We start from the raw sequence: 15,409 nt of genomic DNA on the forward strand, positions 1-15,409 counted from the left end.
TTTTCAGTTACCTGGCTGATTAGCCCTCTTCTCTTCTGTTCGCTCCCTTGAACCTGTAGGGGCGGGACAAGTTACATCTTTATCCTTCTTATTGGTGGATGAAGATTTGTGACCTCATAAACTCCCATCAGAGCTCCAGCTCACCTTCAACCAGAGCAGAGGTCTAGTCAGCCACAACAACTGAAAACACCTGTGTGGGTGTACAGAGGCTTTACAAATTGACCCATAATTTAGCTTGTGTAGTCCCCCCCCCCCCCCCGCTGTATTTATATGAGTTCATTATTTGTGTTTTTGGGGTGGGAGTTGAACCTGAGGCTGTGGTCTCTGTAAATTATTGGAAGTGATTAGTGGCTATAGCTCATGCTATGTCCTCTTTATCTCCAAATTACTGTAACCTGTTTGCTCTCATAAAGAATACATTCAACGCAGATGTCCTATCCTCTTCTTTTTATATTTTAATAACATTATTAACACTTTCCCCATCCCCACAGGTACTACCACTACCTGTTCACCCACTACCTGCCCCAGTCCCTGCGCACTCTGGTGGATCGCACCTCCAACTGCGAGGACATCCTTATGAACTTCCTGGTCTCTGCTGTGACCCACCTGCCGCCAATCAAAGTGGCTCAAAGGAAGCAGTACAAGGAGTTGCCCAGTCCACAGGTAGGCAGCCGCTTGTGTTTATTAGTCTGTGGACGCTGCTGACTGAAATGTCAGGTCAGCGCTGGTTGATAAATGACATTAAATAATATAAATGTCTTGTTCTACCTCTCAGGGTACAAAAAGTGTCCCCTGGGCTAACCCGGAGCACTTCAACCAGCGGCAGGAGTGCGTCAACACCTTCACCAACTGGTTTGGCTACATGCCCCTGGTCCACTCTCAGTTTCGCCTAGACCCTGTACTCTTCAAAGATCAAGTGTCTGTCCTCCGCAAGAAGTACAAAGACCTGGAGAGAGCATAAAAATGAAGGACGGAAATGGACAGCGCGGCTGGGAAGCATCGAGGTCTGGTCCAATGGCCTTAATGGACCAATCAGTGGAGGACGGCCAAGATGGGACACTGAAGACTGTCTGGGATATGGACAAAGTACAATTATCAGACAGACCCTGGTGGACTGTTTTGGACTATATACATATGAATATGAAGAGAAACGGGGCCTATACAAGTTTGAATAAACTTCGAATGATCCCTCTCCTCCTCCACGAGTCTCGGAAGACAAGGAGAACATTTAGGGGCCTCTCACTGAGAAAGGACAATCTCTATTGGACAGCAAAAAAAAAAAAAAGAAACGTGTGTGAACACTCGGGATGTCTGCTATTGCTGTGACAATGAGAAGGAAATGGCAATCTCTTGCCAGGAGGGACTGATATTGGTGCCATGCACTCCTTCAGCATTACTGTGCAGGAACTGTTGCCATGGAAACAGATCATTTCACATCAAAATGCTAACTGTAAAACCAATAAAAAGATTTATAAATGAAAAGTCTGGCATGACGCTGCATTAAGTTTGTTTGGCACACGCTATTTAAAGACAAATATGGTCAGAATGAAGAACCCAGAATGCCTCACGGTGCATTTTAACACTCAAGTAGTTGAACATCAGCATTACATGTAGGATGAGACCATCTGGCATTTCCTTGGAAAAAGTAGAAAGCATACGTTGATTTAGTGAGAGTGCAAAAAGCGTCTGAGAAGAATCTGAGAAGCAGGAACAAGTGCTTTTAATAATTGGTTAAAAAAATGACAATGTTCTAATATCAGTTATAAAAATCAAATATTTGTGTTGACTGTTTGACTTTTGCTCTCAACTAAGCGCACTACTACTTAATATTTCCACAGCTCACTAATAAGTAACCATGAGCCCAGTTCATATTGTGTAAACACATCATATAAACTGAGACCAGCACATGTTCCTGTCCGATGGACGCTGGGCCAAGCAGCGCCTCACACGGTCGAGATCCTGGGATTCTATTGTTCTAGCAATCAATTTGATGGAGAAATCCTTCGGGCGGATAGCATTGGCAGTAAAATGACTCTACAACATAACTACAGTAACCAAAATGCTGCTCCATAACGTGTCCCCTGTGTTTTTTGTGACGCAGGGGTTCTCGTGGTCTTTGATGCCTCGGTGTGTAAAGACGGATGAACACAAAAGTATAAAATGTGTATCATTACGTGTTGGTGGAAAGGCCATGATGTACTTGTACACAATCTCAATCATGCATTCCCACATCGACCCTCGGGGTTGGAACTGAAACAATGACTGCAAAGTCAGAGCTATTGTATCTGAAAGCAGGACTTAAAAGTACATGTTCAAAGGTTATGTAAAAAAGAAGTTTATTTCATACAAAAAAAAGAAAACGACTCGGTAGGACTACATTTAGTCCCAGTTTACAAAAATATATTCACAGGCAAGCTAGTCTCACCCCCCTCAGGGTAAACAGGTGTGCTGCCTAGCACTCAGGAAGCTAATCTCATTAAGCACGTGCACGCACACACACACACACACACACACACACACACACACACACACACACACACACACACACACACACACACACACACACACACACACACACACACACACACACACACACACACACACACACACACACACACAAAGCACCTGAGATACATAGCTGCCAATGGGCTAATTTGAATTCTTTACAACTGACAGAACATAATAAGGCCAATTGTTCATATTGTAAACACAGTCGTCATCAGATCAGCGCCCGTGCTTTCTGGAAGAACGACCTGCCGCGAATTCAAGTCTGTCTGGTGTCGAGTCAGCACCCGGGGGAAAAAACACCATGAATACGGCATACAACAAAAACGTTTTCACCTGAGGCAATACAGGTTTTCAACTCATTATTTCAAGAGTCCATAAGTTATTAGAATAAACGCAGTGACACAATAACAGTTGTGGAGCACTTGTCGAACATATACTGGGTTGTCAGTTGACTCTTTGAAAAAGAGAGCGATGCTTGGAGTCGAAGTGGATCAGGTTGCCCTTTTTTTAGCGCTCATAAATCATTATCCCATCTTAATATTAGTTTCCCCACCAACATCTTCAATATAAAAAATAATGAACGGCGGAAGTTCTGTGAACAGTGAGTGAGTTTCAGTGATGAAGTGCCCCTAAGTGAAAGGTCCCACGTTCCAAATCACAGAGAAATCGCCTCATTTCAACCGGTCTTTGCCTCCATGCAGTCCACACGTCTGTGGAGGAATGGCTCTCTAAAAAAAGAGAGTGGATCTGGTGGGACCATCATTTCCTGTGCGTCAGCATGGCGTTGACGTCCCACAGCAGGTTCCTCATCTGATCCATCAGAACCTTCATCTCCTGGTTCTTCTGACGTACCTTCTGCAGGAAAACCAGAGACACATGGCATCCATCAGTAAATCTCCTCTCTCTCTTTCACAATAACAATCCTTACAATCATCCGCAATCAGGAAACACCTTGTTTACTCTCTATCAACAATAGTCAATAGTTGAGGCTCATTCACAATCATTTCTGCTGGAGGATTTTGTCAAATTAAAAAAAATATACTTTTAACTGGTTTGCCTCCAACTAAGTTGTTGATAAAGCAAACAAGCTTGCCAGGGCTCAGGCAAACTTTTCCACTAGTCTGCAATTTCCAAACCTGCCTGAAATCTTCATCCCGCTGGAATATCAGCTCTCATGTTTACAAAAACACCCTGGTTTTAAATTCACAAATGCTGCACATGACGCATGGTTCCTGCATTTCACCCACACCCTCAGCCTGTCTCACCACTGCCATCTAGAGGCATTTGGAGGGAAAAAGCTAAATATGTTGTCTTGCTCAGTACTCTCCCAAAGCCTAAAGGGAAGCTCCCTAGCTGCAGCAGTGTTGGACTTGTATCGTCTTCATATTTTCCAAGAACACGTCTCACTTCAATATCTGTCAATACGAGGCACATGCCACCAATCTTTAATTACTTAGCATGTATTTTATATATTAGTGCATGGGTGAATGCAGGATAACAACTAATTGTATTGCAATGTGACAACAGCACCGTGGTAATTATTGGTAATTAATACTTGTGACAAAGAAGGAAAACAGGAACACACCTCTAGAACCTCTTTTCTCTCCTGGTTGACAGCAGAACTGCAGGGCACCACTTTGACAGTAACCAGCTCCTCTCCAACGTATGGCAGAAGCTGAGGAGGCACAACACACACAGCTTGTTACCCCTCCTGTCTATGAATGCATGAAAGAAAAGTGTAACAAGTGGCAGAGGATACACTGACTGTTCTGCAAATGCATTTAATCAAGCCATAATCAAATGACAGAAAGATTAAATCACTTTCAGTGTCGTTTCAAGCTATATTTTCTAAAAAAAAAAGCTGAATATTTGAAAAGAAAACTGATATACAAGCAGAAATCTAATGCTCCCTACGGACCTCCGACGGCTCCTCCTGCAGGTCAGAGGTCATCTCCACACAGCGTTCGTACAGGAGCCGGAGCTTTCTGAACAGCAGGGCGAGCTGCCGTAGGTGTTCCTGGAGCTTCCCAAAGCGGTCCTGGTACATCGCCTGGCTCTGGGTCACACCATTAGGAAGCTATGTCAAAGACACACAGCGTTTCTTGTCAGTTAAACGGCCTTAGACATTTTTAGTTCAGATAGCAGTGTACTGTGCAGATATCAGAACTGGTTGTTTCTTTTTATACTCTCAATTGCTTGTTTAGTAAAAGGCTGATAGTGTAAAACACCGTCAACAATGGACCCCTCTCCTTGGTTTATATAGTGCGGACGAGGATGTTTAAAGTCTGGGTGAAATACATCGCAACACAATATTTGAGTCCACGGTCCTGATGCAGCTCCTTCGCTCTGAGAGTTTTCAGTGCAGAGAAAGAAAAACTCTGCTCAGTTTAATGGACAAGGACAAGCTGGAGGAGGTGAGTGACACACTGAGAAGCATAGTGAGAGATAATTAGAGACACAGATCAGGTGGAGATGGAAGGATGAATAAGACAGATGCTGACAAGCATGCCAAGCAGATACGCCAGAGAGGAGGATGGGACAAATGCAGACTGACAGACAACAGAGGAACCCTGTCAGCTAGAAAAACAGCAGCCAGTTGGTTATCATCCACACACACAGAGGACCAGATGGTGGTACTTAATTACTTTTTACACACAGTATACTATATACTGAAGTTTTCTAACAGTAGCTATTGCAAGATATCTTAGAGAAGAAATTATTATACTTTACTTTGTAAAGGGAAACTAAAATTATGATTTGATGACTGAATGCTAATATTCTGACCCGCTCAAGTAGATAGAGGTGGGAAAAACTAGTGCCGACTGTTTAATCAATCTAAAGCAACTTTAACTATTTACTAAATGCACATTTGTAGGATCCATAAATCAAATGTGAGATTTGATTTTAGCATTAAAACAGTTCCAGATTCCTGAATTAAAAAAAATTAAAAAAATCCCCTGTTCATTGAAATCATTATTTCTAGCTAGCTGTCAGTCGCGTGTCCAGTACCTGCGTTGCTCTTGTGATCTGAAAGATCTCCATAGTGCGCGTGACAATGTCCTGCACAGTCTCCTGTCCAATCCGACAGAGGAACACTGGGGAGATCTCTCTCAGGGCTCCCTGGGGGGGCTGCTGACATGCGGCCGAGGCAGCACCGGGGGGCGGGTGGGGCTGCTGCTGAGGGGGCATCCCTGCCATCCCACCCGCCTTCTGAGGTAACGAGGCTGCCATCCCAACGCAAATATCTGGGTGAAAATAATGATGTCGAGAGAAAGTGACAAAATGGTCACGTGAGACCACAGCATTCAGAATTTGAATATTTGAACGAGTTTCAAAATAAACCATTTGCATGACGTCCTGACGATGTAACGTCGCTCTAACTTACTCTATCTTCTGTCTTTTATAACAAACTCCACATAGTCTATTCATAAACACACTCTAGATACTAAAGAAACATCGCGTGTTTGCTAACAGCCAAAAGCTAATCTTGGTGGCTAAACAAGGTAGTCGATAACGTTAATCGAGGCTAGCTAGTTAGCGGCTAGCTAGCTAACCAGCTGGCGGCGAGTACAGAAAACCGCTTACCAAAAACAAGGTCCTTGGGGTAACCGCCGTCCAAATACCTCCACCTTGCACTAGTATCTGCAAAAAAATAAAATAACGCTTGCTTATTTATTAATTTGAATACGACATAATGAGACCTTCCCACTCATTTCTTTCAGAGAGCGCTGCACGTTATTGTTTTCATCGCGTCACTTCCGGTCACAGTCGGACACAACTCCCGCCACTAGATGGAGACAGTAGGTCTTAAGGAAAATGTAAACACCAACTTTACTACAACACAATCATCTTGAACGTATTCACATGTATTCAGATCCTCTACATCAGCGAAAGTAGCACTACTGCGGTGTATAAATACTCACGTTGAAGTCCTCCAATCGGTATTTTCAGTGAAATTGCATACGCCTATTATCAGTATGGATCGATTTATTATTGGATGCATGTTACTGATGCATCAATGTTTAAGCAGCATTTTTTATGTTGTAGCTTGAGTTGGAGCCAATTTTAAATACTTTATAGCACTGTTGGGTCATTTAATAAATCAATCATATATTCATCACTTTAATACACATTTGATACACATACACTAAGTATATACGTCCCGCTATACACAATTATTAAAAAAAAATAAACTTACAACAACAACAATAATAATATTAGGCTTTCTGGGTTAAATAAAGGTCATATGAGTTGAAGCCCAGCCAGCCCAGTGAGATTTGGTAATGGCAAATCATTTATCATTCCCGGGCTGGCCTGCTTTGCTTATTTGTTAAGTCAATGCGGCTGACTTTATTTGTGGTTTACATAAGATCAAAGGTTGCACTTTTTGTCACGGGCCAGAACCTTTAAGGAAGTACATTCTGTTTTTGATGTGGTCTGGCTTACACTTTAAAAAGCCCTGTGTTAACCTTAACAAATGCAAATGGAATAACCATGTAGGTATAACTATCTGAGTTTAGTTTTTAAAAATACATAACAGAAACTGGCAAGAGCAGAAAAAAAGAAACATAATTGATTGTGAAGCTGAAAGCAGAGCTAATTTTACTTTTCCCCGATCTGCTCATGTGTCACTGAAGTAAGTCATCTGTACCCTGTTTTGACTCTGAACTGATTCTACTCTGCCTCCCTCCTTGTGTTTGTGTAGCCACTATTTTCATAATGGTCCTGTGTGTGTTCACTGCAGAACTTCAGCTCAGAGCCTTAATAGTGTCCTCGGGGGAGATTTGGTTTGCAGGCAGGCATTGAAGGAACACACTGATGACAATGAACAGCAGGGATCGTCAAAGAGACAATCAGAAGCAGCACGGCTCCAGCTTCACTTTACGGCTTTGTAAACGTTTCATGTTTTCATTTCACTCTTTCTTTGTTTCTTTTGTTTTCTTATTGGCAGCCCGAGGATTTACAGACGACAATTACAGATACGTAATGCCTGGTTTGACAATTATACATCGCAACAAACTCAAGTGCTCATAGGAAAAAAACAAAGAAACAAACAAAAAACATCCAGGTTCAAATCAATTTCCATGAGATTAATCAAGACAACATCTCTATTGTCTGAGGGAATATTTAACTTCTTTTTCCTTAACACTTTGATTATTTGGATCAGCAATAATAACAGTAATAATAACAATAATACTAAATAATAATAATAGTACGGTAATTAGTACACATATGAAATAATATCAAACACTTTTGCCTATGTTACTCGACCTTTCTCACCTCATAAAGTAACCTAAAAAAAATAACTAATACAATTTCCAGATGAAAACATATTGGGTTCCTTCCCCATAGGCCATATTTTGCAAGCATCCGTTGCTGGTACCAAACAGACCTTTCTTTGTACAGCACAAGATAGCTGGGAGGAGAGGTAACATTTATGTTAAGTTGTACACACATGTCTCATGTAAAGTCACTCTTTCAAACGTCACCCATTGATTCATTGTTGCAGCAACGCACTCTAAAGTTTTACATTTTTGAGTTTATATGCACATGATTGATGTCTGAGCATCAAATGAAATGTTTACAAGACCCCTCCTGCTTCTGACTGCGTTCTCTCATCTTTATGGCTGAATTCCATGAACCTACCAAGGCAATAAAACACTACTTGATGCAATACAAAAGGACTCAATTACATATTATATTAGAGAAAGACAAGGACCTTCAGGAAGGGATTCTGAGCTAATCCTACAAGTATAGTAGTGTCACAAATTAAATAACGTGGCAGCACTGCTGCCAGAACAACCTGTTTCACGGACAAGTGGTGTTTCCCTCTCTGTCCTCGAGGCTGTGTGATGTTGATCAGAGGAACATTGTGGTCAGCCGTATCAGTCTTAATCTTTATGCCACACAGAGTCCCGGTGAGAATTGTGAAACTTATCACTTGTAGCCTCTCTGTCACACCCGTATCTCTGTCGTCTTTAACCTAATAAAATCAAAATGAGCGGGGCCATCTGTTTACCTTTCCTTAAAAATAGATAAGTTTCACTTTTATGGAAAGATAAGTTGGGTCTTTAAAAAGTAAAACGCTGTTAAGCAGAAACTGTATCCAACGTTATGTCAAAATACCTTTTTTTGTAATGCTGATATTGAGTGGCTCACCAAAATGTATTTCATGCACAAATGCAAGGCGGTCACATCATTGTGTTGTTTCCTAGAAAGTGATAAGGGACCTCAAGTATATTTTTTTCCCCACAAACTTGATATCAAAATCTAAACATCACAGTTTCACATTCCGTTCGGCTTGTTTCAGTAGTTCCAACAGATCAACAACAGGCAAGGGGAAATCAAACCTGCTTTAATCTGAATTATGTTCATTGGGGTAAGAAAAGAAAAAAAGTCAAAGTAAGCAGAGTGGAATTCCTGTGTTATCAGAGAAACCCTGGAAAAACCTTTGGTGATGTCTGTGGTAACATTCCATTTTTAGGGGAATGCAACCACCTATCTGGGCTTGGTCGAAAGTGAAAAGTTGAATATGAAGAGGAAACAATAAGCGATTAAGAGCTGTTAACTTGTTGTACTTTAATTGTGGAATGGAGGGAAATATCCTCTAACAGACTTAAATTATCTACTTCTCACATTCAGAACTTAATTTTGAGTTCAGTCTGGTGGTTTGCCCAGCTGAATTGTCAGGATCATTGTTATATAGCTTATTGTCTTTTTTTAGTGTTATCCATAACTACTGAAAAATAAACAGCACAGCTAAGCTTGAATAAAATATCGTAACTTAATATATCTCATAATATAGCACTACGTTATTATGTGGGACAGTCCATGATGTCAAAATCCCTGGCAACATTTCATCAGTTGGCTTTAATCTCCAGGGTTGCACTGGGAATTAATAGGCATGGGGTAAAACCAAAATGTAACCCAAGCTTTAGAAAAGACATTCAGTATGATATATTTTTGATTAAATTACAGTGTAAGACTTATACGCACAAGCCTTTTCCTCATGCCATAATTCTAATTTAAATATCACATTTCACTTCTGTTCTCTGTTTTCTCATAATACTGCAGGTCAAGTTGGAAATTACCCCCAGAGCACAGCACGTCCCCCCCCTCTCTCATTCTCTCTCTCTCTCTCTCTCTCTCTCTCTCTCTCTCTCTCTCTCTCTCTATCTCTCTGACGACTAAGACTTATCAGCATCAGTGTTATTGGGAGCTGTCAGGTATAAAAGGACAGACAGTAAGGTGGGGACAACCATAAAGTGTACGCTGAAGACCGAGATGGAGAAAACAAGGATGCTTGTCCTCTCTGTCCTGCTGTTGCTGGGATGCACTGAGGTAAGGGACACTCTGGACACCTGTTGCTGAGGATCTGTCTTTGTGTCCACATTCGGAGGGCTGTAATGGATCTGTGACGGCCGGGCCAACAGTCCATCCTCCTTGATTTTAAGCACAGGGCACAGATGTCTCCTGTTTTTCTGGCTTAAGTGTAACCACAGTCAAATCAGTCTGAGGGGAATGAAACATTTAAATGCATCTTAAAGTCTAGGAAATGGAGGTAAATAGAAAAACTTTTTTTAGTACAAAGAGAAGGCATTTCTGCTCGGAAATAATAGGTGGAGAGAGAAAAGTGCTGCAGACAAGAACATCATTCCATATTCTTATTTCTGTTATAATATTATTTAGTAATATCTATAGAACCCCCCTTTTTGTCTTTTGGTTTTTATCATCTATAATTACATATTTGTTAAAGGGATAGTTTACCCAAATTACTTGCAAATTAATTGCTTACTTCTAGATTCATGCAGATAGTTCTGGTTTAATTTACCCAGGTTTAAAAAAAGGTCTGTGTCTGGGATTTCTTTTCATTTGTGGGCTCATGGCACTTAAGAACTACAGTAAAAACGTTATTTTTACACTATAGCATTTGTTTTAGTAGAATAGTTTCACATTTTGGGTGAAATGTGAACGTCAACATCAATCTCATGTCTGCGTGTCCAAGTACGTAGTCAGAACCGGATGTGGTTAGCATAGCTTAGCTAAAGACAAGTTACTCACTGGAACAGCCAACGTCGGATATTTTTTTCCCGCTATGGCGAGGACATGACCCGCCCTAATCTGCCTCTGATTCTGGTCAATCCTGCTGGGTCAGGCCTTCACCACAGCAGGATTCGTAATCAAGCAGCCGGGCACGGTGACTGTGCGCAGCTTCTTGAAGTCGTGTCGTCACAGTGAGGATGATTTACTGTTAAGAGACCAAAGTAGAACCCTGTCCAAGCTCCGTACCCGACAACCTGCACTATAGCTGAAGATCCTGCACGGAGGTGACCGGCAGACAGCCGATATTCAGGAATATTACATTACATTACGGTCATTTAGCAGACGCTTTTATCCAAAGCGACTTACAAATCAGTATCTATCTACACACTACACATCCAACAATCTCAACAATGAGCTCACACTAAAACCCACATTGTTGTTTTAACATCTTTGTTCATGCACGAGTTAAACACTAAAAATACACTGTGTAAAGCGCTTTATGTGGTGATAGGCGTATTTCTTATATGTTCTTTTATTATAATGAACTGACCCTTGAATATAAAAGTGAAAGTGACTTATCACATCTCCTGTGCAATGCTTGACAGGAGCTGCTTGTTACAACACCTTGTGACTCCTGTACAAATGCAACAGTGAACAGCGACGACACCATGCCAACTGGTGCCACCCAATCTGCAGCAACAACCACACCCCTGGCCGGTCGCACCTCCACTCACGGGACCTCCAGCAACCTTCCAGCAACTTCCAACTCCCCCACAACTACCAACACTACATCACAGCAGCCCACGCGGTCCTCTGGAGCCACGTCACCAGCTGGGAGCGTTGGGACCAGCGGCCCCACAGCTTCAGCTGCGACGTCTGCCTCTTTGCTCTGGCCCTGCAGTCCCCTGCTGGTTCCTGCGATCTCTGTTCTGATCTGCGATGCATTGGGTTGATATTGTATCACAGATTCCCCTTTCCTCAATAGAAACGTTGGATTTTCGCCATGACTCGCGCTGTGACTGTTCGCATATTAATACTATGAAGTGTTTTGTCTATACTGAGCTCTTTTCCACTTTTGATCACGAATCAATCCCAAGACATGATGTATAATGCTAGGCTTCAGATGTAAGCTACATAAACACAGGCTATGACATTTCTCTGGATGTTTTGACAAATGAAATCCTAATTGAATTACCATTGGACTCTTAAATGTATTTTTTATGACAAACTTTAGAAACTGGGAGGGGAGTAATGGGAACCTCTTGGGGAAAATGTCAATAAATCTTTTCCACAGATTCTTGTCCTCTTTTGGCATGTCATAATAGGACAAGCACAGCTGTATTTATTAGCATTAATGATAGCTGCATCCCATAGGTGAGGTCCTGGTATTGTGAACACTGGCTCACTGGAATAACTCACTACAGCCGTCATTAAAGTTATCACTTTCACCTGTGCTTCTCCCACTATCCACCCCTTTTGCCCTTGCACTGGTCTCGGTAGGAAAAGGATACCCCATTGTATTCAAATAACATCACATTCAAATTCAGACCATCTGTTGTGAGCCTTGTTTTGTTTTTCTCTCATGAATCTGCTTACAGTGTATTTCAGTTCATGTGTAATCTTTGCAAACTGATGGCTTTTACAGTTTATAATGAACATGTTGTCCGCTCTGGGTCAAGTAGTGTCTTATTCACAAATACCAAACTCTGATATCAACTGTGTGTTTATTAATTTACCTTAATTATCGTCAGATTAACACATCTTTTCACTGGGATGCTGATCTTCCATGCAGCTTCAAATTCAAATGAAGAATCCTGCTTTACATTGTACTTCATTCATTTGAAGTCAAAAATATATCGTCAAGTATTAATCTGTGAGTTTCTCACTAGATTCTACGTATAATCACAGCCATAAAAACATAATATAAATAGCTGCAGTTTAGTGATTGGAGACCTTTTTGCTGGACAAAACCAGCAGAGACAAGGTAGCTCTTTTCAGCTGGCTCAGTTTTTTGCATGTATGGATTCCGTTTTTTAACCTGCTACCTGTTTGAATTTAGGAAGCCTTGCCCCAGTCTCCACCCCAGCTTTTGAGCCTTATAAAAGGCAAGCCTCTGGGCGGAAAACAGTGAATAGCTGTTACAAACAGTAAGGCTTTCACAAGAAATCTGCAGCTGTCTTGTTTGTCCTCAGCAGGAAGTCATCTCTCTTCCACCATGAAGTACCTTTTCCTGGGACTGTTTCCACTGGGTCTGATGGGATTCGTCTGTGCACTGGTAAAAATCCTCTTCACTGTAGTAGTACGATGTAGATAAGTGTGTACAAAAAACTAAATTGAATGGAGAAAATGTTTGATGTTATGCATTCTTTTTTAATAAAAGGGACTCAATTTGTACCGCAAAACTCAAATAAACTCACTCCAATAACCCTTTAGACTTTTATATCCTACCTTTGTATTTTCATTGTTAATGTATTTTGTCATTTTAATCAATGGCAAAATTAGAAACATGCATTCGAAGAGTACTTTTTCCTCATTCAAATATTGTACTCCATAGCATCAATGCCATGTTATGTCAGAAATCAGTTTGTTTCATCCCTCTTTTCTTCACACATCACACAGGACACAGAACAAACATCCCATGGTACCACAGTAGTTGATGACGTCAACAACAGCCTCACAAAAACCATCCTCACAAAAAACATCCTCACAAAAACCATCCTCACAAAAACCATCCTCACAAAAAACATCCTCACAGCCACCAGCCCCACTGGAACCTACCCCACTGGAACCTACCACACTGGAACCTACCCTACTGGAACCTACCCCACTGGAACCTACCCCACTGGAACCTACCCCACTGGAACCTATCCTACTGGAACCTACCCCACTGGAACCTACCCAACAGGAACCTACCCCACTGGAACCTACCCCACAGGAACCGGTCCCACAGGAACCGGAACCACAGAAACCGGAACCACAGGAACCGGAACCACGGCAACCGACCCCACAGGAACTGGCACCACAGCAACCAGTTCCATCCCTGCCACCACAACTATGGGGAACAGATCCACATCGATGACGGCCATGGGCGGATTGACTACGATCAGCGGACAGAGCCACATCTTCAACTCTGTCAGTCTGCTGTTTGGATCATTTGTTCTTCATGGACTTTTGCAGTGAGTTCCCGCTTGAGGCCCAGAGCTGGAGTGAGTCTTAACTACAGTACTGTTGAACACATTGTAAATCTGAGTTCCTTCTTAGACGATTTGTGATTGAGGAAATGCACCATACACTGTAGCAGTCGTGTTGACCTTTGGAGCAACCTGTGTGTGTGTAATTGTATAATTATTTGTACATTAGTAAAAGTATTTGCTTTGTCCTGGTATGTTAAAAAAAACAATAAACTGAATAGAATAAACAAAATTAAAAAAATGATACATGTCTTCTGGTTCATATTGATAAGATAGCATCACACGGTTGCTGCAGATTTGTTGGCTGCACATCCATGATGCGAATCTCCCGTTGCACCACATCCCAAAGGTGCTCTATTGGATTGAAATCCGGTGACTGCGGAGGCCATTTGAGTGCAGTGAACTTCAAGAAAGCAGTTTGAAATTATTTGAGCTTAGCGACATGGCGCTTTATCCTGGATGATAGCTACGCTGTGGTCATAAAGGGATAGTCATGGTGAGCAACAAGACTCAGGTGGGCTGAGGCGGATGCTCAATTGGTACTGAGGGTTCCAAAGTCTGCCAAGGAAATATTCCCCCGCACCATTACAACCCCACTTCCAACCCACTTGTGGCCTCAGTTTCCTGTTGTTAAATGACAGGAGTGACAGCCGGTGTGGTTGCTTAGCCCTTCTGCTGTCTATTTTAAAGATTCTAACGGGAATGGAATCTCAACAATGACCTTTATCCTGAAACTTAAGCTGACGCACATGAGAAAATAATATTTTAACTTATCAAATTGTCAATTATCTACCAAGAGGAAGGGGATGTATTCACATTTCAATTCATCAGGGAAGTTTGTACAGCTTAGAAGCCTTTCAGACACATTTGTTTATAGTTAAAAATTAAACCAGATGTTAACATCACAATGAGGAAGTGATCCGAATATTTTCCATCATTGTGAAAAATGTCCCTACTTAAAAAAACTACAATATATTAAATATGTAATGTTTACTAAAGTTGCTCTAAAATGCACAGTAGTGGATTTGAGTTTGGGGTCAAAGAAGATGAGCAGTCATTGAGGAGTTATGGAGGGACTTGTTATTATATTTTAAGAATTCATACTTCCTTATAACAGACCAGTGTTATAAAAACTGTGAAGCCTGAGTGTTTGATTGCTGTAACTTAACTATAATGTCTTAACTTCGGAAACAAGTGTCATGACGATGGTGAGCACTTATTAATAAGTGCAAAGTACAAAGATAGTTACATAGAGGCATGCATCTCACACACACCTCCATAACCAACTTCCTTGACCAGGTCATACTGTACGTCATAAATTCACCCCTACCCCTCCTGGAACGAGATCTGTTTGCATAAAAGCAAGAACAAAAAGTTTCATCTCAGTTGCAGAAGGAAGTAGGAGTAGACCAGGTACTAGTGGAGGAACTGCCACTGCACTATACAAACACATCAGCCTGCCTCCTGTGTAATAGAACATTTTCAGCAACATTTCTGGTGCAACTCTGCATCCTCTTGACTCTCCAACATGAAGATATTGGCTCTGGGATTTTGCCTACAGGCTCTGTTGGCATTGAGAAAGGTAATTCTTTAAAAAGTTCTTCTAGAAAATATGCCAAAACACTTATTATTTCTGTAAAGATTTTCTTTTTTGCACTTTGGCATAA

At 41.5% G+C, this 15,409-nt stretch overlaps 3 protein-coding genes across 4 annotated transcripts in view; 2 read left to right on the forward strand and 1 right to left on the reverse strand.

The window, feature by feature from the left end:
• Nucleotides 1-1,454, forward strand: part of ext1c (exostoses (multiple) 1c) — a 73,031-nt gene extending 71,577 nt beyond the window's left edge. For both annotated transcript variants that reach the window (XM_068711296.1, XM_068711295.1), the window contains exons 11-12: nt 492-663; nt 776-1,454. In XM_068711296.1, the coding sequence (XP_068567397.1) occupies nt 492-663; nt 776-961 (358 nt within the window). In that variant the 3' untranslated portion in view covers nt 962-1,454. The remainder of the gene's footprint in view (nt 1-491; nt 664-775) is intronic.
• Nucleotides 1,455-2,317: 863 nt separating this feature from the next.
• Nucleotides 2,318-6,248, reverse strand: zgc:114119 (Mediator of RNA polymerase II transcription subunit 30-like). Its single transcript, XM_068710633.1, has 5 exons — nt 6,094-6,248; nt 5,518-5,753; nt 4,427-4,585; nt 4,094-4,183; nt 2,318-3,363 (listed from the first exon to the last, which is right to left on the reverse strand). Exons 2-5 carry the CDS (start codon nt 5,737-5,739, stop codon nt 3,268-3,270), a joined length of 567 nt encoding a protein of 188 aa, XP_068566734.1. The 5' UTR covers nt 5,740-5,753; nt 6,094-6,248; the 3' UTR covers nt 2,318-3,267.
• Nucleotides 6,249-12,699: 6,451 nt separating this feature from the next.
• LOC137872422 (period circadian protein-like) lies at nt 12,700-13,973 on the forward strand. The gene is made up of 2 exons (XM_068710635.1): nt 12,700-12,826; nt 13,171-13,973. Exons 1-2 carry the CDS (start codon nt 12,767-12,769, stop codon nt 13,729-13,731), a joined length of 621 nt encoding a protein of 206 aa, XP_068566736.1. The 5' UTR covers nt 12,700-12,766; the 3' UTR covers nt 13,732-13,973.
• The last annotated feature ends 1,436 nt before the right edge of the window (nt 13,974-15,409 follow it).

The sequence above is a fragment of the Cebidichthys violaceus genome, unplaced genomic scaffold (assembly GCF_023349555.1).
Source record: "Cebidichthys violaceus isolate CVI_PGR_0920_01 unplaced genomic scaffold, fCebVio1.0.p SCAF_16, whole genome shotgun sequence".
Lineage (NCBI taxonomy): Eukaryota > Metazoa > Chordata > Actinopteri > Perciformes > Stichaeidae > Cebidichthys > Cebidichthys violaceus.

Coding starts and splice junctions, on each gene's coding strand:
- zgc:114119 (XM_068710633.1), bottom strand. CDS start 5,739: ATGGCAGCCTCGTTACCTCAGAAGGCGGGTGGGATGGCAGGGATGCCC. Junction 4,586..5,517: donor AGATCACAAGAGCAACGCAG/GTACTGGACACG, acceptor TCTTTGACATAG/CTTCCTAATGGTGTGACCCA. Junction 3,364..4,093: donor AGAGAAAAGAGGTTCTAGAG/GTGTGTTCCTGT, acceptor GTTTTCCTGCAG/AAGGTACGTCAGAAGAACCA.
- LOC137872422 (XM_068710635.1), top strand. CDS start 12,767: ATGAAGTACCTTTTCCTGGGACTGTTTCCACTGGGTCTGATGGGATTC. Junction 12,827..13,170: donor TGGGATTCGTCTGTGCACTG/GTAAAAATCCTC, acceptor CACATCACACAG/GACACAGAACAAACATCCCA.